At 32.1% G+C, this 26,761-nt stretch overlaps 1 protein-coding gene across 1 annotated transcript; it reads right to left on the bottom strand.

Moving 5' to 3' along the window:
• Positions 1–445: 445 nt before the first annotated feature.
• Positions 446–25,501, bottom strand: LOC123718814 (otoferlin-like). Its single transcript, XM_045675719.1, has 32 exons — positions 25,460–25,501; positions 24,789–24,929; positions 24,469–24,613; positions 24,194–24,344; positions 23,670–23,820; positions 21,661–21,847; positions 20,739–20,908; positions 20,365–20,506; positions 19,022–19,048; positions 18,651–18,820; positions 17,955–18,164; positions 16,829–16,996; positions 16,356–16,508; positions 15,676–15,852; positions 15,363–15,479; positions 14,422–14,553; positions 13,167–13,316; positions 12,627–12,766; positions 10,473–10,810; positions 9,310–9,551; positions 8,610–8,648; positions 7,801–8,009; positions 7,197–7,385; positions 6,791–6,961; positions 6,310–6,461; positions 5,321–5,472; positions 4,611–4,786; positions 3,969–4,083; positions 3,374–3,476; positions 2,275–2,444; positions 1,691–1,785; positions 446–1,154 (listed from the first exon to the last, which is right to left on the bottom strand). The coding sequence occupies exons 1-32, from the start codon at positions 25,499–25,501 to the stop codon at positions 980–982; spliced, it is 4,899 nt and encodes a 1,632-aa protein (XP_045531675.1). The 3' UTR covers positions 446–979.
• Positions 25,502–26,761: the final 1,260 nt, after the last annotated feature.

Genomic DNA, 26,761 nt, shown 5'->3' with positions numbered 1-26,761 from the left:
TAAAATGTCTGCCAATATTTTTTTTTTGTATTCAGGGAGATCTAATAATCGAAACCTCCTGTGAATTATCACAGGTGTGGATGTCTTATAGGTTTTTATATTTACGGTATCTAAATGGTATTAATCACTAATCTCAAAGGCAGATACATAGAGAGGAGCATATACTTAAATGGTCACCAGCTCCCTAGCTATATTATAATATATATTTATAACAGTTAAATTTACCAGGCATCAAGTTTCCAATACAAGCATCGAACGTGTAAAGAAAATATTTTTTTTTATATACATATTTATTAATATGGTAGTACATTAGTTTGTAGATAAATAATAATAATGAATCAGTCATTATACAATAAATAATAATATTTTTATTACGCTTCTAAAGAACTAAATTAATAAAAATAAAAACTAATTAAACTTCTTCTTTACAATTCAGAGCAAAATAAAGTAAAAGTAATAATAAAAATTTATTAAATGCAGACATAGCATAGTATATATGTATAAGGCATAGGGTAGTTTACCCAGGACAATAAATAAAATATTAAAGTAGAAGCCACGTGGAGGTGATACATGGCATACTTTCATAACATGTAAAACATATTGTCGTTCCATCGTTTTGCCACCAACTTTTCACAGGTGATTTATGAGATTTAAAGGTTGTACTATAAATTAAATAACCTTAAATTCTATACACCATAGCTGTTAATCAAATAAGAATTCATAAAAATGTCTCCACCAATTCTAGCCCTCCATCAAGATTATTATTTTTTATTTTGTTAAAGAAACCTTATTTTCACACTTGTAATTTGACATATATATGATTTATATAAACATAATAAAAACAATTATCTAATATTTTGTTGTTTCTAAATAAGACCTAAAGTCTTAAAATCTTTTAAAAGTAGATAAACACACGGATCCTATGGTAGTTATTGTATGCTGGTGTGCTCTCTTCATGTCTATAATACAGAAAGAACATTCATCGTGGCCATAAAAGATACCAGTAATAAGACACCATTGCTGGTAAATCAAGATAAAAGAAAGAAGTAACAAATATTATAATAATAACGCCTAATAATAATAAAAGTAGATTCGTAGAATTTCTTCGGCAGAAATGAAAGCTCCTTTTACTTAGAGATTCAACGTCTTTGTGACTGGAAAAAAATGTTATTTATACGTATTTATATAAAAAATTCAATTCAGTTAATTTTCTACCTTAATAAAAGGATATCTCATGTCGAATTAATGTTCATTAGGAGTGGATAGGGCACTTTTTAAAAAATAGTAAGTAAATGAACAAACGAAGTATTAGAATGGTATCCTTCTTGGGTAGAAAAGGCACAAGGAAGTCAAGTAGACAGATGAACAGATGGTCCGCCAGAGATGGAACAGACTTGCCTGGGATGGAACGGAATGCTTAAAAGTAGGATAGGTCTTAGTCGGACGACGATCAGACAAAAAACCTTATACATGTAATTGTTTTTGGATTTGTAAATAACAGTTAGTGAATATTGGCATGGTTTATTACTAGATGTTCACGCGAAAATAAAAAGCCATCCTCAGAGATTAAGGAATAAATGAAAAATTACTTGAGTTAGTCCAGCCATTTTCGGATTTTGCGCTTGGCAACATATTTTGCAACTAATTTTTATTAATATAGATTATTATAATACATATTAAGATATTGTACCTCGGTCCAGCCTGTGGAAAAGGAAGCTCAAAATCGACGGGAAATAAAGTAGCTTTTTCTAAGCGTATTAAATTCAGATCCATTTCAATTAAACCCTTAAAGTAAAAACATAGTTTTTTTAAAGATTAGTTAGTTCGATAGTTCGTTGAACTCAAAGGTATCAAAAAATATATAGTAGACACAAAAATGTTTCTGACCCTAACGATTAGTAGAACCAAACCGAAATATAGTTCCATTGAGATAAGAAAAATACAGCGTCGTCATGTTAAGTAAGTTCTGCAAATATTAAGTTATAATTGAAAATATTCGACGCATAAAACGATAAGCAATAGGAATTCACTCACTTAATAGACGAATATATTACGAGAAATTTACAGTAAATAGATATGTGAAATATCTTCACCGTCAAAAAGTATGGCAACTTCAACAACAACGGTTTCTGCAACACCGTACTCTATATTTTATTTTCGATAGATAGATTGTTTTCTGGATATTTATCATTAATTTCTTTAAATTCAAACACGGTCTTTTAACATAACATCCTTCTTGCAAATATTGTTGTTTGTGTGTTTAACTAAACTTACAGATTGCTCCGTATTGCCTCGGTCGTTCAATGTTTGCAATGGCCACCAGGCACGATGCGTTCCAATTGTAAACAGATCGACCTTGTTTCCCATTTCAAGGCGCTCGATATTGCAATCATGGAGGTGATTTGTGCCTTGGGACATTTCATTAAGATTTAACTTTAAGGTACCTAGAAACCGTAATTAAATGTTAATAATATCTAAATTACTTAATGTTCGCTAATTATGTGGTTCTCAGCTGTTAGGTGTGTTCGATCTCGGCTGTGAATAAGCGCCATTAGCACTTGTCATATGGTGAAGGTCATATTGTGACGAAATCGCAGTATATTAAGCCGTTGTTGCGTTACAACAGATACTGTATGCTCCACGGGGCAGTTCTCAAATCTTTTATATGACTAATAATGCTTAATGCTTCCGTAGTCAATGTACTTTAAAAAATGTGTGCGTGTACTAATGTACACACGTAAGAAGTGAAACTTCTTTATGACCTTATTTTTCGAAAAATGATCTCCTATATGCAACTTTACAGAAATTGGTTAAATAAAGTTAAATTAGAGAAAGTTTAACAAAAGGCTTTTATTATGATAGACATGAATACAAATAATACAATTATTTCATTTTACCTTATTACTACTAATATTTTCATTCAGAATTTCATTAATTGTAATATAATTATTACTATCATTGTTATCGTTATTATTTATTTTTGTTATTAATGGCTTCGAATTTCTTCGAATCAAGCATGGTGGTAACAAGAAAAATGTGGCGCGTAACTGTAAAATGTGACGGAAATTTTTAACGTCGATTAAGAAGTTTCACTTCAATAAATTAAAAAAACTCTCTTTTGTACTAAAACTTTTTTCAGAAGCTCTGTGTTACTGAATCACTGTATGATTTATGTATAGAACGATAGAAAATTTGTCACATTATTATGTAATCAATATGCACTAAATTAGAATTGCTTAAAGTAAAATTAGCAGTGCTTATATAAAAAATGTTTCACTTAACTCTTAACTTACTTACTTTACCTAACTCAACTACGCTGTATGTCAAATTTCTACTAAAACGAATTTTTTTATTAAACACAATTCAGTGTAACCTAAACAGACAGCAACGGTTGACATTTCAATTATTTGAACCACTAAAAGCGGAGATAAATTATCTCTTAATTCATTTAGAGCGCCAACTTCTTTCGTGTGTAGCTGAAATATAAATTATACAATTAATAAGTGATAAGGTACGTAAAGGTAAGTAATAATTGTTAGCCTACTAGTGAAACGTGCCCTTCTTAACCCAAAATTGGTATATCAGAGAGTACAATTGTTTCTTTCTATGGCATTTATTATTACGTAGTAGTACCAAGTTGCAGTAGTGTACCAAGTGCAACCAGTATTATGGTGAAGAAAAATCGACCACGAGTCGGACACGTGAGAATTATTAATAAAGCAGAAAGAGGGAGAAATTTGTCTGTCAACGAGGATAATTTTACTTCTACTAATTCTTTAGTAATTTCAGCCCATATTTAACCAGAATTATATTTTTTATCTTATGAAATTTTACGTTCAATGCCAAATAAACTTGGGGGTTTTATTGCTCTTTGAATATACTGTTCTCCTATTAAAAACAATAGGAATCCCGAATAATAAATTCGCATTAAAATACCAAAAGTATTTTCCAATGTACAAGACCTTTACCTTTTTTGCTGTCAACTGATATTGGAAACTAAATATCATTTGGCAATTAAACTTATCAGTTGTTTTATGAGTGTAAAGCCTCTTTTCTTGAGCATTTTCACTTGAGCCGAGCCATCTACAATAAACCTTATATTAGTTGTTCATTAGAGTTATTTTCCACTAAAAAATAATTAATAATTTTAAATTAAATACTATTTTGTATCATTGTGTAAAGTGGCATTTTACAAGAATATTATACAAATAACATTTACAAGTCGTAACTCTTTGCCTCCTTATACTGTTCATTTCAGTTCATCAAAGAAGGCGGGGCTCGTTAGATGCTTTCAAGAAAAACAATCAATTTGTCTGAATGACGAGAAAGTGTCAGTAAAATCCTGATTCTTTAGGACTGGGCGTCAAATTCCTGCATTTGTTACGTGATCATTTAGATTTTAGAGTATCTCAAGTAGGTTCTGTAATTTATTTTGTGTCTGATACGCGACTTCGAATGTTTGGCTCTAAAGCATGCCTATCTCCTCACGATGTTTTCTTTTAGTACGAGAGAAAGTTAAATACACACATAGATAGTCCACTGGCGCAAAGCCGGGGATCGAACCTCGGATATGAGAGACATAGGTATTTCGTAACAGAAACACAACTTACGCTCTAACGAATAAATCCAAGTTATTTCGTAGATTATTTAACTCCACATCACGTACTGAGTCGATAGCAATATGAAGTTCAAATTCCTCTAGATCAAATGGTTTTATCTCCAAAGGAGGCGGAATAAAAGTATCGCATTGTAATGGAAAAATATCCACCCACATGTGCAATTGACCCTTGAAATATATTACTATTAAGCTTATGTAAATTATCTTTGTTGTAAATAAATGAGTTTAATAATTGTACTCTTAATTTAGCGCTAAGTATGTCAAAAATATTAGATTCGACATACAGACGTCGTACAAACCGCTAAATTTACCGAAATTTATACACGGGGAAATATTTATCTGTATTAATAATAACAACTGAATAGAATCATAAATATCCTAAACATATGTTCCTTTATAAATGGTAACACAAGCCTTCTAGCATTAAAATTTGAAAAGACATTTAGAAAAATAGAATCTAAAAATTTCCAAATTGTATGAGTATCACGTATAGGCAATCGCCAACTAATTTAATTTTATGAATAACATATATAATTATTAAAGATGACAACATTATTAATTTCTCGAAACTGACATAAAATTAAGTCAATATAATCATATCCTAAACTGAAGTTTTTATATAAAACACTCAAATAAATTTGCAAGTAAATTTATCTCAGTCCTCAAATGATATTCTTAATATCTATTATTAAAGTGTTCTACCTGTTCAATACCGGGCTTATCATCATTATAAAGAAATCTGGTTTCAACGTGTTCTGGCACCAAATGATAACCACAAATGGGAATAGTATGCCATTTATGTAAAATACTCAAGCACAAATTTTCTTTACGTTCTGTTGATGAGTATGTTATATCTAAAAAAAACATAATTACAGCCAGGGATTTTGTGGTGTGGTGTGGACCAGGGAACAAAGTACTTCCCTGGTCCCAAATAATTTTCCAAATAAAACGAACAAAATATCTCTGTCGAGTTTTTCAATCAATAATTTATTGTGAAAGCTATTAAAATATACCAAAAGAAAAGTTGTTTGCTAGTGTTTACTGGTCGGAATTAAAAACAATTTTTTTTCGATTTCTCTCTCTCTCTATGACTCTATCTTTTATGGAGGCCCCGGGGCTGTATCCGGCCCTCGTTACGGCTTTCATAGAAATCAAAGATTGAGGTAGGAATTAAGCGACACAAAAGTCTAGTTCGACCATGAGATCATTTGTTAGATATACGAGTCTTAAATAAAAACTATACGCAAATATTAATATCTATAAGTAAATAATATCTACCCATAACATTTTGTGTTATGGCAAGCATTATATCTAAAACATTATGTCTTCATTAATGAGACTTAAGTTAATTCTGACAAGTGATTATGACAAACGGAAGTTATAATTCTAAGTTTCGGATCAGCCCCTTATTCAAAGTATAACATCCCTTCCTTGACATAGTAACAGACAATGCGTTGTCTATGGCAAAAATACTCACATCAAGATCGTTTATAGCTGGTACTTTTTGTACATTTGCAATGTCTATAATTTATCTATGATTTCCCTATCTGTGTTATTTACATTTAAATTAGGCTAAAGACAGTAAAAATCGACTGGATATCGTAAACTAAACGATTACATTTCGTACGAAGTCGTTTTTTAATTGGAAACACATGAAAATTGAGGTTTCCCAAAATGTAAAATGATGATACCTCGATGATTGCCTTCGTCCACGTATTTAACACCATTTATTACAACCGCAGAGGTATCTAAAAACACCGGTGGGAGTAGGTGATTCTTCTGGCAAAGGTCCGCAAGAATTTCCGATGGTTTGACGCAGTCCCGCCATTTCGTTTGTTCGTTTCTGTAAATGATTTTTACAGAATCATTTTACATTAAGTATTTATCATTTTAATTAAACTGATTAAACGCGAGTCAATTACTCGTTTGAAATAAGCCGTTTTGATTACTTTACGCCCATCGTGGTCAGTTTGAGATCACCTGATGTTATTTTGCGAGTGCATACGTACATATTATTTTTATAAACTGATCTCAAATATCTCGTTAGATCAGAAATTCTAATTTAAATTTAAAGCATTTAATTTTTCATTCATTTATTTTGGATTAATCGTAAATACAAAACTTAAACATCACCTTAGGTACACCAGTACCACTATGTGCCTCGATACTCACAGAGTAAATTCCTTTGAAAGTCCAACTCGTGCTCTATGTTTCGTATAAATGCGGTCTTCTAAGTCTACTGTAGTAGATCCAATTATTTCATCTGGGGGTATTGCGTTGTAGTCGTACAACGATATTGTTATTTTGTACTCTTCTGGTATATTGCAACGAAACTCGTGTACTCTGCAATAACAATTTCCTATATTGATTTTATGCAAAATGAAGTTGAAAGACACTCGAATACGATACATATAAATAATATGATAGTAATTTTGATACAACTTTCATATAAATGTGTACTATGCCTGATCGATGGGTGACCAGTTGGGTAGGGGGTTGCTTTTGATTGACCCAGTTGAGTGAGAAATACATAGTCGTCGGGGGTCAAGGTATCAAAACCTAATTATTACAAACTTACTTGGTAAATATTGGATTCCAACTATTTGCGACATAATCCGCTCGATTGCCAAAATGTTTTTTTCCACAATTGACAACTGTATAAGGATCTGATTTACCAAATTCTTTTGTCTTCAAATTAAATGCTCTTATGATATAAACTCTGATCAAGAACTTGGCTGGGTCGTTATTAGGGTGATCGTCAAAATATCTTAAAACATTAAACTTATTACCTTTAGCTATAGACGGGATACATAAGGTTAATGGGATCTCAGTTCGAACTCTGTATGAGACATCAGTGTTGCCCCCTTGTAGCGCTGGCAAGTCTATAAAGTATGACTGTTTCATCACAGAGCACGTTTCTCAACAGCTCAGTTCCTACACTACAGTTTCATCCATATTTATTCAGTACCTTTATCTCGTGTTAACGGGATTTACTAATAAAATTTATATAAAACAACTATTGGTATAATGTATGTTTATACTATAAATATTAAATATACAATTCTATTGATGATCTTATAGTTTTTCAGTATTTTAAGTGTGATCTTAGAGACTTAATAAATGAAAGAGACTTACAAATATATTAGTCACAAATATGAAAATAAGAAATTATTCAACAATACCCTTTATTTAAATCGACTCCACTGGCACTGACATTTACGGTGTCACCGGGTGGGGGCCACCTGTATATTGCTAATCCAGCCTTTATACGACCGCAAATCAATTGATTATTTTCACTTAACCTGCCTTTCTTATAATACAGTTTTATTGCTGAACACCAATCCCGTAGTTTTGAAAATTGTGGTTGAAGTTCTAACTCAGAATCGTAAATCTGAAAAATATACATTAAAATCTTACTCGCAATACACTTTCGCAGCCGAGTTTTCATTAATCTTTGTTCCATAACGCCACAATGGGATGTTTACAGATTGACAGGTTTCATTAGGAATCTTTCCATATATAAATTATCAGTTGCCTCTATCTAATCAATTTTGGTCGGTGACATGCTGGTTTCCTCACACTGCCATTTAACTAGTGTTAAAGCCGGTACTCGAACGCACGGGTTTATACTAAAACTAAAACTAGGATAACATTGTCATTGGCATTTATGAGTTACTGAAATAACGATTAATAATCTTTTAAACTTCGGACTTTTATTACATAAACGTACAGTATATGTAAATTGCAGATTTGATCACTCTATTATGTGTCTAATTATTAATATAAGACGTTTTTAGCTGGTTAAAAAAATATGTTAATGCTAGCAACATTGCTTTGATGACGAATTTCCGCAAGTTTATATTTGTTTGTAAAAAAAATTATTTGTATCTCAATAATTTACAATAAATGTAGACTTAAGTAGTGACTTAATACTATAATGCAATCATAAATAATGATAGTACGACTATTCTAGTGATACATAAATACCAACCGTCATATGATCTGTGGTAACGTCACTACGCGCGTAGTTCTGTAAATAAGAAAAAAATAAAATGTTTTCTCTGACTATAATCTAATGAATTCTATATATACTGGTTTAAGTTATTTACTAGAATTTTAGAAAACTAAGTCAACATAATTCTTATAGGTAATAAGAATTATGTTAACTTAGTTTTCTCGATTCGATGTCGATCGATTTCTCGATAGTTAAGCTCGATTGTAATTCATTTAGGTAAAACAAAAATTACCTAAATGAATTACACCTAACGGGAACCCACCCAGGAACGTACTATCTATTACTGAAAACCGAATAAAACCAGTCAGTAGCTTTGATGTTGAAACAGACGTGGCCAGGAGTCTTAATTTAATTATATGTAAGGATTTAAAAGTAAATTCAATCAGCCGTTTTCGTTCAGCAGGTGGCAAAACAAAAAGTAGTTACAGACAGTGAAACAAAAAAATATTCATTTATAATTTGCAAAATACTTATCGGCTCTCAGTTTTCATCGTCATAGTTCTTAAAATTTAAAGAATTATATTAAACTTTGTGTTAACTGTATAACATAGGTTTTAGTACAACATATGATATGATATAGATATGATATTCTATTATTCATTTCAATGGCGATTCTTTTTCTTTAAGCTGTTAAGTTAAATGCAAAGAAATTATTTCAAAAATTAAAAATCGTTACCTCTAAAGACTGCACATATCTCGTCCACCAATCTGTCTTGGGCAACGCACACTTATTTTGACATTTCTGTTTATTTTTAACAACTGGTAATAAAATATACTCCTCCTCAGCCGGCTCTGAACAGCATAATCTATGCCAATACGATCTTCGAATATTGTTCATAGAGGCATTAATAGAATCACTTTCGATGCTGTGGGGCCATTTTGATTGGCTGTTTTTCTTGACACATAGGTTTGGACTAACTAGAGTATTCATTATATAAAAGTTAACATTTATGATAGCATTTTAAAACCTACTTATAGAGTTACAGTGGAATCTCTATAACTGGAACCTTGTTAAGTCGAATTCCTCAGTATGTCGAAAAAAGTTTCCATTTCCTTCCGCGGTATCTCGAATTATTTAGACTTTGTAACTCAAACGAAATGTTTTTTCCTACAAAGTACTTTATAACTCGAATTTCAAAAAGAGACCCCGTAATTTGTAGTTAGTAAAATACAATAACGTCTTACTTGGAATTCCCCGAAGTAATGGTATTAACATCCAAAATGAATGTTCTGGATTTTTTCGTGCACAGTTTACTTAATTAATACCTATGTAGTTCGTCTTAATATGTAAAAAGATATATTACAAAACTTCTGATAAACTGTTATCCAAATTCGACTCTACAAATCGAAAATTACACTTAGAAACCGCGCGTCTGTAAGTCGAAAATTTAGCAGTTAAATGATATGTATCTCAAAGTTCTTGGTATGTCGAAAACTCGTTAATTCGATTTTTTTACATCTCCTTTAACGTTCGAGTTATAGAGATTCCACTATATAATAAGCACAAAGAGGCTACTGGCTTCAAAACTAGAAGTAACAGTACCAACGTTTATAATTGTTAAAGAACAGTGAGCAAAGAAATGGGTTGAAGTAGAGTATTCATCACACGAGCGACAAATCTTACAGTGAGATGTAGCTTGAAATAAATGTACATATGAGATATATAAAGAAATAATCAGAAATCTTTATAACTTCTTATAATGAAATAAATGCTAGAAGCCCGATCACAGAATTGATCACTTGAACGACCAAATTAAAATGGTTTTAGTTTTTAATAAAATTAAGCAACGAGCATTACAATATGTAAAATCATTGAAATAGAGTAATAGTAATATAAACCTTGAAGAAAGTCTGATGATATTATAGACGCTCGTTGTAAAGAGGCATCCCTATCTTGTTGTGGTATACAATCGACTATGAACTTTTTAGGATTCTTCACAGCATTAGCACCCAGGTATAATGTCCTTCCAAAAGTACTGCTATCGTGCAGCCGTATATTCAACATGGGTAAATCATCTGCCTGAAATGTGGCTGACATTCTACCATTTTGAAAATTACTATTCATCTTCTTATCTATGATTATATTAGATTTTATAACGACATTGTCTATTTCAAGCGTCACGCAAGGTTTTCTTGTAATATTTACATCGCGTAATCCCCACCAGTAAACGTCAACTCTGCAAGTAAATTACATTTATTTGTTCAGAATTTAGCGTGATAAAAATATCCCATTGAGACGTTTTATGATGTCAATCACGATTGTATCGCATTGTATAGGTATACACTTTTCTACTTCAGAGTTAAGTTATGATATCTGAACTGATACATGCTGAGAGTAAATTTAGAAAGCGAATAATCTAAACGATTTATTATAAGCTTTATCCAGGTCACCATGGCAACTGCGTTTTTAGGAATAGAAAATTACAGACCTGGAAAAAAACGTGAAAATAACATACGATATGAAATTGGCGTTTTGTCGTACTGGCCACTTTGACCTCAAATACCTCCTCTTTGGTTTGGAATTTAAAATTCAAATTTGTACAGCTATTTACTCATGTATTTGTGCTTTGATGACCGTCATTCATTTGTTTTTTACTTCTTTTTTTTTCTGTTTGCGTCACTCATTTTACAAAATGGAAAACTTAAAGTATCGCATTATTTACGAGTACGAGTTCCGCCGTGGCACTAGTGATGCGGAAACGACTCGAAGGGTGAATGATGTGTATGGCGGTCATGTTGCAAAAGAAAACACAGTTCGTTTTTGGTTCCAACGTTTTCGTTCTGGAAATTTCGACCTGCAGAACAAGCCCCGTGGACGGCCTGAGACCCAAGTTAATAATGAAGTATTGAAGGCTATTGTTGAAGCGGATCCATCGCAAACCACGTCCGAGTTAGCTGCAGGCTGCGGTGTTAGTGATAAAACTGTTTCAATTCACTTGAAGCAAATTGGGAACATTAAAAAGCTTGAAAGGTGGCTACCTCACGAATTGACTGAAGCAAACCGGCAAACGCGCGTCGACTGCTGCGTTACATTACTAAACCGGCCCAATAATGAAGGTATTTTAAACCGAATCATTACCTGTGATGAAAAATGGATTCTTTACGATAATCGGAAGCGCTCAGCGCAATGGTTGGATCCTGGCCAGCCAGCCAAATCCTGCCCCAAGCGAAAATTAACCCCAAAAAAGTTACTTGTATGCGTTTGGTGGACTAGTGCCGGTATTGTTCATTGCAGTTTTCTCAAATCTGGCCAGATTATTACGGCTGATGTCTTGTCAGCAATTGCAAACCATGATGGAAAAGCTAGCGGCTAAACAACCTAGGCTGGTCAATCGCTCCACGCCACTGCTACTTCACGACAACGCTAGACCACACACTGCACAACAAGCTTCAATTGGAATCTCTAAGACATCCCCCGTACTCCCCGGACCTTGCTCCAACAGCATTAAGCCATTTTTTTCGAAATTTGGATAACTTCTTGCAAGGAAAAAAATTTAACTCTGATGGGGCAGTCCAAATCGCCTTCACATATTTTATTGATTCCCGTCGGACTGGTTTTTTTTAGTAAAGGGATCTATGAGATGGCAAAAGTGCATAGAAAACTATAGTTCATACTTTGATTCATTAAATATATTATATTTAAAAATATTCGACTTTTTGTTCCTCCCATACAAAACGCCAATTTCATATGTAACGACCTAATATAAACGCAAGGAATGGCGTGTGTCAGGCAAAATGCTGTACTTGGCTATTAAAAATAATAAATGGAAGAAACAAATACTGAAATCTGAGGCTTAAAGAGGTTGTAGCGCCACTGAATGTAATTCGATTATTAGATAGTTGTAATTATTCGCTAAAAAATATTCTACCACTTGGTATGGTGGTATAATGGTTCTCAGTCTGTCCAAAAACTTAATATCATATGTTTTGAAAATAACGCCCTCTAACGAAAATACTGCAGTACTATTTAACAATCGACGTGTACATACTCACTTATAAGTTGATAATTTAGGAATTAAAGTAGATGGAAGTGGTTCAATCGTATCCGGTTCATCAATTTCTTTAAAATCAGCCACCATAAATGAGTCTTCCAATGGAGAATATAGCGTTGATTTCACAAATTTTTCTACAACCTACAAAAACTTAAAATGACGACCTCTATGAACTATATTGGGTAACTATTAATAATTACATTGAAGCCTTGTAACTTTACCCATTCTTACATTACTTAGAAAGTAGTTTTTACATGTTTGTATAGGTGGCGCGCCAAATAAAATACAAGGACAACAACGACTAACAAATTTAAATTGTTTTAAGATTCATATTTTAATTACATATACTTTTCATTTAATATTTTATTTCATATTGTCTAATTATAATTTTAACTATGCAAAAATCGTATTTATTTTGCAAAGTGACATCTATCGTTCATTACACAAACTACAAACATGTTTCACAACACGTTAACCTTTCAGAAATGTGTAGCACCTATTGCCTATTTGCTCTAACTTAATTTTTATTTCGATAGCGTACCTGTATTGTCTGGATTGACATCAGTATTTCTCCCGTACATTCGACACCTGTGTACAATTCATACCATTCCAGTTTTGGAGCGAATGCATAATCTTGTCGGTCATCAACTGCACTTCTAACCAGAACCCGACCAATTATCTCCCTCTTACCCTATAAGTAAAATAGTATCGCTTCAGGTTTTTTGTAGCTATCATCTTAGTTTGATTAAATATTGGTTTTAATATGTAATAAAAATAAAATCAATGGCGCAAAGGTTGTTCCTTTTTTGAGTCTTCGCCTCTGATGTATCTGTTTCATTATCATTTTTTAAACGAATAGGCAAGTATGTGAACAACCTTCTGTGCCTGACGCACGCCGTCGACTTTTTGGGTCTAGACTAGCCAGTTTCCTCGCGATGTTTTCTTCCACCGTTCGAGCTAATGTTAAGTGCGCACATAGAAAGAAAATCCATTGGTGCACAGCCGGGGATCGAACCTACAACCTCAGGGTTGAGAGTCGCATGCTGAAGCCACTAGGCCAACATTGCTCTTAAACATATATTACCTGCCCTGGAAGATATACGGCGATAATATTTTTTTATAAATGACCTTAAAAAAAGAGAGATCGATAATGTGTGAATATGAAGTTACATGGCCTGCAACAAAACATTTGTTCATTGCAAAATATGCTTTAAGATAATGAGTTAAAGACGATATTACTATTATAAAAACTGTATTGCTCATAGCAAACACATTTGTTTAAATCAATTTTGTTGATGTTTAGAGTTTGCGCTAAACGTTGCAATGCATTTAAATATTTTCAGATAGCTTTATTATATAATTTTACATCTATCTGTAATATATTAAAATATGAAGAATTTGACTCTCGTTTAAAAAATAATGTGCGCATTTTAACATTCGCTTGAACGGTGAAGGATAACATCGTTAGGAAACCGGCTTTAAGGGTCTAAAAATCGACGGCGTGTTTCAGGTACAGGAGGCTGATCACCAACTTATTAAATTGACAAATTAACATAAAACAGATACATAAATATCCTTAATATCACATAGATACAGATGTCTAGACCTAAAAAAAGGTTGTAGTGCTACTGATGTATTTATTTATTAAAAAAAGTAATGAAAATGTATACCAGAACCTTGGTAAGTATTTATACTACTTTTAAATTATTAATTAGTTAAAATTGTTTAAGCTTACTTCAACATTTTATTTTCTTATAAGTCAATCTTTGTTATAAAAAATAACAAAAAACATTTACCGAAGTTTCTACGTTAACGATTTCCACAGTTGCATGTGGTGGGCTGGTCCATAATCTTTCAGGTGGGACGAAAAACATTTTTTGTGTCTTCAAGACTTGGTTCCATAACGGTATATGCGTATAACATATTTCCTTATTAAATTTAAAGACTATTATTGTTGAAAGAAAACACTTTTTAACAGGATTGAAGCTATGTATTGTTATAAACTTATAATTATTTTACATATCAATACAGGTGTGATACTTTAGACATTCAACACCTTTTGTCTTCAGTCACCGTGACCACGCAAGCTGTAAAGCAGGCGAAACGTCGGAAAAATTTAAATTTAAAATTATGTAAATTAATTATAAGTGTACAACAATACATAGCTTCAATCCGGTTAAAAAGTGTTTTCTTTCAATGTGTAAATGTTCTATGGTAACAAAAGACAATACTACTATTATTGTATCACAAATGTTAAGTATTAAAAAAAATCGTTACAAAATTTGCCGATGGAAACTGGATTTTTCCTTTATTTAAGTGCAAATTGTTTATTTAGTTCGTTTAACGCGGTCCAGCGAAATATTAAGTGATGACAGCAAGACTGTTAAAACATTTGCTAAAAACTTTGGGATTTGAGTTTAAATACATATTAAGGAAATTGCTGTATTTTTTTGTAAATTTAGGAAAAAAACATGATGATTATTAAGAAAAAGTAGTGATCATTATGTGCGATTAGGGATAAATGGCGTCCAGACTGACTTCTTGTCTTTTCATGCTTGAGTCAAATGAATTCAAACATAATCTAACAAGCACCTTTGAAGATATGTGAAATGTGGAAGCATGCTAGCGACTAGACCAATGAGGTTACGGGACTACTATGACATACTTACATACATATAAGTAAAGATATTGAATCTATATTGAATACGTAATACGACATTGAAGATGTATTGGATACCTCTGTTTCTTTAACTGAGTTAAAAATATTGATCCTGACAAATAATTTTCCTTGTCTAATAGCTGATGACTGGTTTAAAATTTTTGCTTTATAAATAAAAGCCCGAACTTCAACTATCTGAAAAGGGGTTTATAATTCGAAAACAAAATTATAACGTTATCCCTGTGTTAATTTATTTTAAAACAAAATATGGTTAGGAACTTTTTCATTACCATGTTTTAGATCTAATTAATGTTCAATAAAACACACTTTCTGTTTTCTGCATGTTATATTATCTTATGTTAGGGTTTTATTCTATTTTATTTATACCTACCGTGGAGGAGCATCTTAGGCATTTATCCAAGCCCTTTAGTTTCAACCTATAACCTGGCGGAACGCAGAACTCAAAGGCAGACTTCTCCTGGTAGGTCCCTAACCAGAACGATAACTCTGCTTTTCCTACCATACATATACAGCCAACTGAAGTGACGTGATATGGACATTTTAATGGCTGTAAATAGAAATTTGGAAATAATCACATTCAAATTTCTCGTTGTAACTATTGCTTTACTTCGATATGTATGAACGATAGCGATGTAAATTTTTCAAAAACCTTATTAATGTCTAAGTTATGAATCTCAGTATTGAATGTGTAGTGAAGTCAAAACAAGGAGTACCGAAAAATACAAATATTATACAGAATCAGTTCTTATAAAAAAACTTTCCTCGAAGAGTAGATACAGTGAGTTGGCACAAAAGTAAATATTACATACAATATGAAAATAATGATATGATAAATAAATGAAATTATTTTATTGGGATAGAAATACTAATATTTTGAGTAGAATTGGTTTCTTAAGTATCGCTTTCAACGAACTATTAACTTGTAATTATTATTGCGCTGTTTTAACTAAACATAAACAGTCTGTTTAGTTTGTAGCTACCTTTAATAAGATACAAAAATATGTATCATTTAATAGTGAATACATCTAATGCTAGGTTTTATTTACTTACCTTCATAATCAATGTTTGTATTTTTCCACAAAACTTTCCAACTTGCTCGGGTACATCAGAGAATAGGTAATCAGTTGGAGATAATTTTGCATACGCTACTCTTGATCCGTCATTTAGCAACCAAACTATTATATCAGGCCATCCGTGAGGTGCCTAGAAAAGTTCTAAACTAATCAGGGGCTTCGTAATAAATATTTCGTCAATTATTCCTTATAAGGCCGCATGCGGGCTTCCAGCTTTCCTAGGTTCAGCAACAATAATTGTTTAGGGCTGTTGATGTAGATGGCTGTTTCGTCTTCAAAAAATATATATTTGAAATTGAATTTCTCTTTTTTTTAAACCCTTAATATTGGTATCGTCACAGTTCAACGCGTCAAAATCGAAAATAATATATCTATACAGATTTTTATAAAAAAATATTGTTAATTAAAACCTATTGTGTAAAATACCTATACACTGAAATGTATACTTACGTTCAATTGAATTTTCTTCAAGCTGTCAGCTATCAATTGGCCTTCAAATAACAAAGATTTCACCGCTTTCTTGAAAACAATGGTTTCATCATTAGAACACTTCCACATTGTTCCAGATAAACTCGATACTGAGCTAATTCTATTAGATATCCGATAGTAGATTTTCTCCTGTGAACAATATAAACAGTGATGTATAGATCTTATGAGATAATTAGTAAATCTCAGAAGTAGGCTTTAAATCAGTGTTTCCCAACCTTTTTTGTACCCTGAGTGTGTGCGACCGTCTTTTGTTAAAAATAAAATTGTTCCCTTAAGAAACTTAAATTAAATTAAGGTAAAAAATCAGAAGAAATTGTTAAACGAAACACAGTAAGTGAATTTTCAAAACAAAATACAAGTTTTTTTCGAGTCCATTTTCGAATCCTCTTAACAATCAAAATATCACTATATATAAATATAGTTCACTGTAAAGTTATTTAATAGTTTGTCGTTTATAATTAAATTAAATAAATCAATGGTGCTACAACCTTTTTAAGTCTTGGCCTCAGATTTCTGTATCTGTTTCATGATCATTTGTTAATCGAATAGGCAAGTAGGTGATCAGCCTTCTGTGCCTGACGCACGCCGTCGACTTTTTTGGGCCTAAGGCAAGCCAGTTTCCTCACGATGATTTCCTTCACCGTTCGAGCTAATGTTAAATGCGCACATAGAAAGAAAATCCATTGGTGCACAGCCGGGGATCGAACCTACGACCTCAGGGATGAGAGTCGCACGTTGTAGCCACTAGGCCAACACTGATGCTCGTTTATTAGGTGTACCACATTATACCAGATTTAATATAAACATCTCGTCGAGAGTTCGAAAACATTCGTATTTGTGACCTTTTTTAATAATATAATTATATAAATTTGATATTGAACCATATAAAATGAATGCAGGTACTTTTCACACATTTTAATTTAAAACCTCCCAAATACCGTAGGAAGTATTTACATACAACAACTTAATAAAATTTATAAAAGCTAATAGAAATAGATGCCTATGGAAACTACAGTCTTACACAAATAAAAAATACATTATATACATGATACATAAAACATACATGGGCGTCGTGTAAACAACTCACCATTTCCTCGTTTAGCAAAGCAATCTCTTTCTTGTCTAATTCTGTAGGATTATATGTTATATTTTCTTCCTTCAAAGTTTGTAGAAGTCCTAAGAAATTAAGAATACTGCATGCGGTGTCATTTAAACACGAATTTATTTTGTTAAGAAGCTCATCTGTCATCTCTTTTTTACATTCTATATGCCTTTCAATTTCTCCTAAAGTTGTTTCCTAAAAATATAATTCAGACTTCAAAATAAGGAAATTATAATTTATACACGCAAGGGCAAGCTAAATGGATATCATAACCATATGAATTTTACATCTGACAGAAAGCTCACCTTTTATAACAGACATTTTCAGACACGGTAGTTGTGCCTAAGAGTGCATGTCACTTGTGTAAGTTTACATTTAAGTTACTGTAGGAAATTCAAACCCTGGCTATGCACAATACTGTTACACGCAGTCGAACGAAAACCCTACTGTTGGAACAATGTTCTTGTAATATTCACCGAAACATTAACATTATTCTAGGATACCTACCATCAATCCTGCCCTAATAATCAGAAAACCATCTGTAAAGCAGATTACCTATGAAACAAAGAAAATAATTTTCCAAATCGGCGTCTTCAAGCAATAAACAAGTGAGAGAGCCACTTATGAACTTAACGAATGGTTCAATTATTTACATCTATAATTCATATATTAAAACAGTACCAAATGTATAATAATCTTCTCAACCATATTATGCTTGAACATTCGAAATCTATAGTCGGGCAAATAAGTCGCAATTTGCAATACTGGAAATGCTCCGGAAAAGTCCAAGTATCCATAAGGAGGCACTTTAGCGATATTCAAACACCCCGTATAGTGGTATTTGTGAGTTCCTATTTAAGAAATACAAAAATTTATCAAGGGATCTATTTTAATATTGGTTTATATTATTCTCCTGTCTTTTTAAAATAAATAAATAATACATGACAACCGTACCGTTATTAACTCGGTACTTGGCTATAAAACATTTAATGTATAAAAGGAATTACTTTTCATTATTTCGTATATTAGAAATTGCTACACGGTTTACTTACGTAAATCATTCATAAAGGATAGGAAAGCTGAAAACAAAACCAAAATTATTGTCAATCTTAAACATTAGAAAAAAACATCCGTATTAATTTAAATCTATATATTCTGTATGACATCTAAATTAATTTCAAGAGTAAAAAAATAGATAAATTTATATTTATATTAAATTTATATTAATATAATAATTATTTATTATATTCATTATATCACATTTCATCTAAAAACTAGTTCGCGTTCGTACGTTCTGTGTGAAATTGTACGCATATAAAAATAGGGAAGTGAGAAAGTAAAACGAAACAACAGCTCGTTTCGTTGGCTTATAATTGGTCACCGGTAACTTTAAACCGATCATGTAACACGATTCGTCTTTTCGTTGAACCAATCACAAACAACGCGCCATCATTTCTTCCGTTTTACATTTCTACACCCACAATAGAAGTCTGTTGAAATGTTAAATATTGACAAATCCGAAACAATTATTCACACAATCGATTAGGGTGAAGTTCCAATTGAGTCCCATTTCAGACATGATCAATCAATCTTTAGTCGTGTACCGATACTGTCAATGGTCTTTTGTTCTTCGCTCCGTCCGCACTTCAGAATAGCTCTTGCCCTATTTCAGGTATCAAAGGGCGAAAGGGGTGAATGAGATACGATTCCTAATGTGAGTTTGATAATTGCAGAATTATATTAAGGAAAGAACCTAATAAAATTGTTAACCTAAGATATAGGTGATTCCTTATTAAAAATCTATGAGGTTTTAAGGTCTCCAATATTACTTTAGATTATTGACGCAGACTGAATTGTGAACATCAGAAAGAAATAGGATTGAACAGTGAATGGACCTAATTTGTTGTGAATGTATCCGAACAGTTTTTATGCCAAGAAGTGATTGGCCATTTGTGGATATAATTATGGTTTTGGCTGTTGGCAACTTTTATATCACATATACACTTACAATCTGCGCCTGCAATAAATGCGACGACGTCATATCCTTTCGCGTAAGCAATCTTTACGACCGAACGACCTAAGTCACTAGAGACCTTCGGGCCGGACCGTCATTTGTCCGTGGGTAGTCGAGAAAACTTAGTTTTAAGAAACAGCACACAATCTTTCTTTCACAAAAAATGTCTATATTTGACATAACGATATCAAACGTTGAAAATATTATACGACCTACTTATAACTTGTTTAAAATCATAGAAAATTGTAAACAGTAAATAGATTGGTTTTTGATTAGCAACTGCGTGTATTATCAGTAGGCCACAATACTGTCCAAAATTTACACACACATTAACATACTTCTTTATATACAAAATTTACGTATACATTTGATGCTAATTACCTTCATCCTTATGTTTCAGTGATGAAATTTCCCCAAATGTTATTGCCACCCCGCATGCTTTACCAACAACTTCTCGATCTAACATAGACACTTCAAAAACAGAGCAGTTTAAACATATTTCTTTTGTTTGCCAAATATCATCCTGAAAATGTATTTACTTAGAATATAAAAATACTTTTGGCTTGTAAGATATTTTTCGTCCATTTCACTACATTAATTAGTACATACATTCGTATTTTATAAGAACGTTATACACAATCAACTTAAAAAGAAACAAAGAATACTTTTAACGACATTAATCTTTCGTTTACGATATTTTTTTTCACATGACAGTGATAAGGACAATACATTTAATAGATAAAATCTCTACTTACAATTTGTAAAGATGTGGGTTCAACGTGAACTGTTCTTAAATTGTTCTGATAATACGGAACAATTGTATTCAAAGATATCAAAACAGCGCCTGTATGGTAAGGCCCATCATCAGAGGCATTACAAGCGCCATACATATGAAGTAAGGATGGGCCAAATGTTGGTAAGAACCCTTGAATATAATATTCAAAATAGTATTTAAATAAAGCTTCTTTAAACGATAAAAAAACAAATATGTTTTACATGACTCGATTTTTCCAGTGCTTTACAGCGCGTTGATAATATTATGTACTTGAAATATCGTCGCGTCCCATGGTTGGAAGTTTATTTTATAATATATATATATTTTCTCTTTACTAGATGTAGTAATTAGTAAGTGAGAATTAGAGACTGAGTTTTTCAGAAATGGTAATTTATGCCCAAGCTAATTTATGCTAGTCTCCAGTGAAATAGTGTTTGTCGAATCAAAATTAAACTAAAATTTTCGCTTCTCGGAAATGATAATTTGAACCTCTGTGCTTGTAAACCAGTAGTAAATTATCTACAATTTCGTTAATGACTGTGACCGTGTATTTGCCCTCAAAATATCAGTAGTGTGGAAATACACTTGAACAGTGTCCCACTGTACTGTAAAGAGAATATAGACAATCTGGTCAAAGGTACTACAGTACGGGACTCACGCTCTGTTATAATTATACCAACAGCTATTCTATAGTAAAGAATAGCTGTCCAACTGGGCTTACATAGTTTTATAGCCATAAGGGCTTATTGCAAATATTTTTTTTTTATTTTTATAATATAACCTATGTGTATATATTATGTGACCATATATTATAATTGTTTTTGTTATATATATTATATATTAGCTATAATATGTCGAAGTAAATAAAAATATTTTTTTCCTTATAAGTCATGTTGTACTACCATTTTCACCATCGTATGAGATGTTTTCTAGCGACAAGTGTGTGCTGGCCAACGGCTTTTTCGTATTGTCTTCCGTGGACCAAACTTCTATACGAATTACACGACTCATATTCGGAAACATTTCAACAATTGATATTTGCTCATAATATTTGGGATTATTTGTTTTGGATTGTATCGCTGTTCTGGCCTAAAAAAAGTACAGTTATTTTTAAAAATACACCAAATAAATAAAACCAATCGTTAATGTTATGCAAAGAAACAAAGCATTTAACTGTTTGACAATTATACTTGATAGCAATATGCAGACTTTTTGGATACAAACACCCAACACACCACATGAAGCACAACGCAAACATATATATAAGCAACCAAAAAAACGCACTTTCTTCGCTCAACGCTTTTTCTCCTTCCGAGGCCCTTTCATATTTAACCACTTCCTTAAAAACAAAATTATCACCAACATTTCAAAACTCATATTACATACACTTACTAAAAATCTCAAAGAATATCTTGTCAACCTGTCCTATGCTGATACAGAAAATATTCTTATTGTGAAAAAACAGTTTAAATATAAAGTTGTGTTATGTAGATATTATACAGGAACATACAGTTTATATGTTAAAAGGAAGAGACTGGCAGCCCACAACACAGGGAATCCTAGTGCGGGGGCCAGTGCACTTTACTTTACCATATACTATACTTTGTGTAATAAAGTTTATATTAAATTAGTCTTTTTATGGTTTATAACTTTTGAGGGCACAATTAATCGTGTTTAATTTAGAAGCAAAGTAATAAATGTAAGTGCTACAGCGCGCCGATGTGCGTATTTGCTATAAATATATTTCAGGCGTTTAGTTTTATGTATTTGCAATTAGTAATTTGTAATTTTAGTTTTAGATATTAAAATGCGTAGGGCGTAGTAAATATTTTTTTTAGATTTCCAGAAGTGCTCAGTTTGTTGCGCATAAGGCGATATGACAGGATGTTAAAAACAATTTCAAATAATTTATTAGTGCCTATAGAACTTATACAAATATACTATACTTTTTAAACCTATTAGGTATTGACTTTTTAAAAATTGGAATAAACAATATCATAATATAAAACATCAATAATTTCAATACCTACCTACCTATAGATATTGTCTTATTAAATTATTAGTACAATAACAACAAGTAAGGAACTAGAAAAGATGATGACGTTAAAATGAGCGAGTTTGTAACGAAAACTGTTACAAAAACTGCATATTTTAACGGAAAGACTCAAAATAAGTAAACTACATATACCTAAACAATGAATAACCTTTAGATAGACCGGTATAAGATCTGGATAAGGTTTTAGTGAAGGAAATCTTAAAAGGACAATTTCCCTTTCACCTACCTACTCTCAAATACGGCCATGCCAAATGTGGACAGACAACGTAAAATTAAAAACCAACATGCCATAAAGCAATGGAAAGAAGTGTCATAAAAGAAGCAAACATAAAATAAAAATCGAAATAGTAAGACGAATACAAAAGAACTTTAAAGACAACGATATGGACAACCAACGGTAAGAAGGAGAAGAGGGCGCTCCAAAAAAGAGGTGAATAGAAGAAATAGAAGCGTTAGCAGGAGGCAAAGAAGCAAAGAGAAAGAGAGCCATATATATTTGGAAAACGCTGAAAGAGACCTCTACCTCTACCTTTACTTTTTGTTTAAAATGTAGCTAGGATATTAGGATAACAAGAAAATATGTATAAAACGAATCTAAGCTGTATATTTTACTTTTTTAATAATTTAAAATGAAACGGGCTTTTATTATTATTATAATATTAAAGTCACCTAGTATTCGACAAAATAACACAACAAAACAGTGTTAGTATAATAATTATTAACAAGTTATTTTACTCCATAGCGCGTTTAAATGGTTTAGTTTTCTGTTATTTGCCATGATTTCTCTGAATAACATATTATTTTTCATACTGTGTGTCATTACCTATTGTAGGGTTTATATAAGATAATCCCTACCACAAGTCCACAGAAAAACACTTTCACATAAGTACTGGGTGGCTTTGTATATCTTCTATCTCCTCTGGAGCTACATGGTAGACCAAACGCCTCGTAAATTGTTATCTGGTAATTGGCACACTGCTGCTCCGATCCCGATAAGAGAAGAGTTCTACAATACACGTGCTTATAATAGATATACTCATTAAATTCAAATTAATTATACTTTTACTTAAATTTGAAAATAACGAATGCTTGAATGGACAATGATTAATGGGAATCGCGTATATGTGAATTACATTACTACAGATCGACTCGGCCACGGTGACTACTAGAGTAAGCCATTCTCAATGTATAAGCTTTCATAGCCTAATGGAACTGATAGTCAAGCCGACTGGAGTATCGCAAGATCAGGCGGCGGAGCGCCTCTAGCGATGTCTGAAAGTGTTCAAACACTGTCAAACTTCCTAAGGACTACCATTCTGAGATAATCAATATTTGCCGATATTAAAAATGAAAATTAAAAAAAAAACATATGTGCATACTCCTCTACTTTTTCATTTCTCACGCTGGCAGAATAGTTTAGCATTTCTCCTCTAAAAGAGATTGAAATACACAATTTCAAAAACCCAACCGGCCCGAACGAGTGATTGCGGGGTAAATACAACTGGACCCATTTGTGCACTGCTTGGTGATCTGAATTGATTTATATATTTTATTCATTAAAATAAAATATTTATTACAAATTAGCTAATTGCGCTTCGAAGCTTAGTGATGACAACGGCCAAATCCCAGCTGTGTAAGATTATTAAATACTCACTGGGTTGGGTCCAAATAAGATTCAAATCTATTGAGGTCTCTCCAAGAATTCGAGGCGACGCATAGCATCTCGGCTCCATAATTGCAACCCATACATTTGTTTTTAGTATATCTTCGATGTTGGCGCAGGTATCAAAAGTTAATACCTATAAATAATGTTTGAATGTATAATTGATCTTTGTTTGTTAGCAGAAGTTTATTCGTACTATAGATTACGTGGTTATTATTGTCCCATTCTCTATATAAATTCTTATTATTTAAAATACTTAAAACGTATATAACAACGATGAATACTTAATTATTACGGTAATAAAAAAATACTTCATTATAGTATGGTTCAAGCATATTTCTTCTTAAGCTCGTTCTAGATTTCTTCTTTCCATACACCACTATAACGTACGAATTAGCTGAGTGTGGGTTGAACCAAGCAAGTTTTCTTCCCTCTATAACGTTGATGGATATCTGTAGATATATTAAAAATTTCAATCACAAAATATACATACAATTTTTAAATATTACCACAATCAACAACAAGACTATTACGTTACTCATGTAGAACTAATTAAATAAATTTAATGTTCTAATCACGTCAACGTCCTATCTATCTACGGTGTCTGAATATGTCAGTCAGTATATAGAATGTAACACCGGAACAGGAAAAAATATTATAAATATTAAATTGTGTGCACTGGGCGGGTGGGTTCCTTAATAAGCGATAAGGCATATCGCCTGGGTGTAATTAGAATTAATTGAATTTTTTAATATTCAAACTACTAAAGGACTATACCGAATAACTATAAAGGTACATACAACTTGAACCGGTACGACAGTCAGGGCTCCATTGTATTTTGAGCAAAAAGATAAACGCGTGCTTCAACCAATAAGGACCCATAATAAATAATTTATAAGAATTGTCTGCACATAACCTGAAGATACTGAGGCATCGCTTCCGTATTGTGGTCGTTTACGATTCTGTAACTCGGCGGTCTTACCGCTTTTTGCCTTTCAAACTGCTCTGACGACGTCGAAAGCATTTTGTTTTATAATGAACGTATCCAAACTGTACAGTTGATAATAAATGGTAAACTGGTAGAGGCTCTTTTGTATTGTCATTATGTTGACGGTGAATGACAGTAGAAGTTTGACAGGTTACGTTTTTGATCGTAGTTCTTTATAGAGTGGACACGAAGTTTGTTGTAATATTTTTAAACGTGAATCAAGTAATAGAAAATTGAATTGAAAGAATGATCACTAAAAGTCCTAATACACGGTTACTTTGTTTTTTTCCTGTACAAACTCATGTTTATACTCAAACTCATAATAACTTCATTCATACAGGTGAACAAGTACACTTATGAACGTCAGAAAAGAGGTTAAATTAATTCTAACTTTACATTTACTACCAGTTCGCAAGTCAACGGCGTAGAGCGGGCAAGAAACTCTCCGCCACTCTTTTTAATCGCTAAGTTTTGAGTCATACAAATTGTTTGAACTGGAGCAAATCAATCCCAAGGATTAGGTTCATTTAAACATTCGTCAAATTTAAAAAAAAGCTTCATTGATTCATTTACATTAAACGAGAGCTTTGAACTTTTTATACTAAACACGATAGTAAATGTAACTACATATTATATTTACCTGAGATATATACCACAGTTAACTTTCCAGGTCTGCAAAATAACTTATTATTGTTTAACAACTAGATTAAAATCTACGAACGAAATGATTGACATTCGTTCTTTTCCAAAATTGAAATAATTGTTTTTAAATTGAATCTCGAAAATGTATCGACTTAATGCTGAATTCATCATGTTAGATGTTTTAATCTGCGCTTAGAATTTATTATTTGTTAAATCATTTTTAAATTAAATACAAAAACTCTATTGATTTCAAGTTATTGAAATTGAATAAGAATTTTACTGATCTTTTCATTAAATAGCTTTTCAAAAAACAGTTTTCGCAATTTATTTTGCAACTTTTAACTGCGTTTATTATCTTTATCAGCAATGTTAGCTTGGTGGTAAAGCGGTTTCAACCGTGAGGTCGTACGATCCCGCACTAATGAATTTTACGGAATTACAACTTTCTCCATATCCTATGTTAAGCATATTGTATGTATGTATTGTATGTATAATATGCACTTGGCAACCCAACGAAAAATAATATAGATTAAAAGAATGCCTACCTGAAACCAATTCAAATTGACCATATATTTCTCATAATTTTCGGCTTCCCAAAGTCATCAACACACTCCAAATAAAGTTCTGATTTCATTTATTTATTAAGAATTCATC

Source organism: Pieris brassicae, chromosome Z (assembly GCF_905147105.1).
Source record: "Pieris brassicae chromosome Z, ilPieBrab1.1, whole genome shotgun sequence".
Classification (NCBI taxonomy): domain Eukaryota; kingdom Metazoa; phylum Arthropoda; class Insecta; order Lepidoptera; family Pieridae; genus Pieris; species Pieris brassicae.
This window is presented reverse-complemented; position numbering and strand designations above follow the sequence as displayed.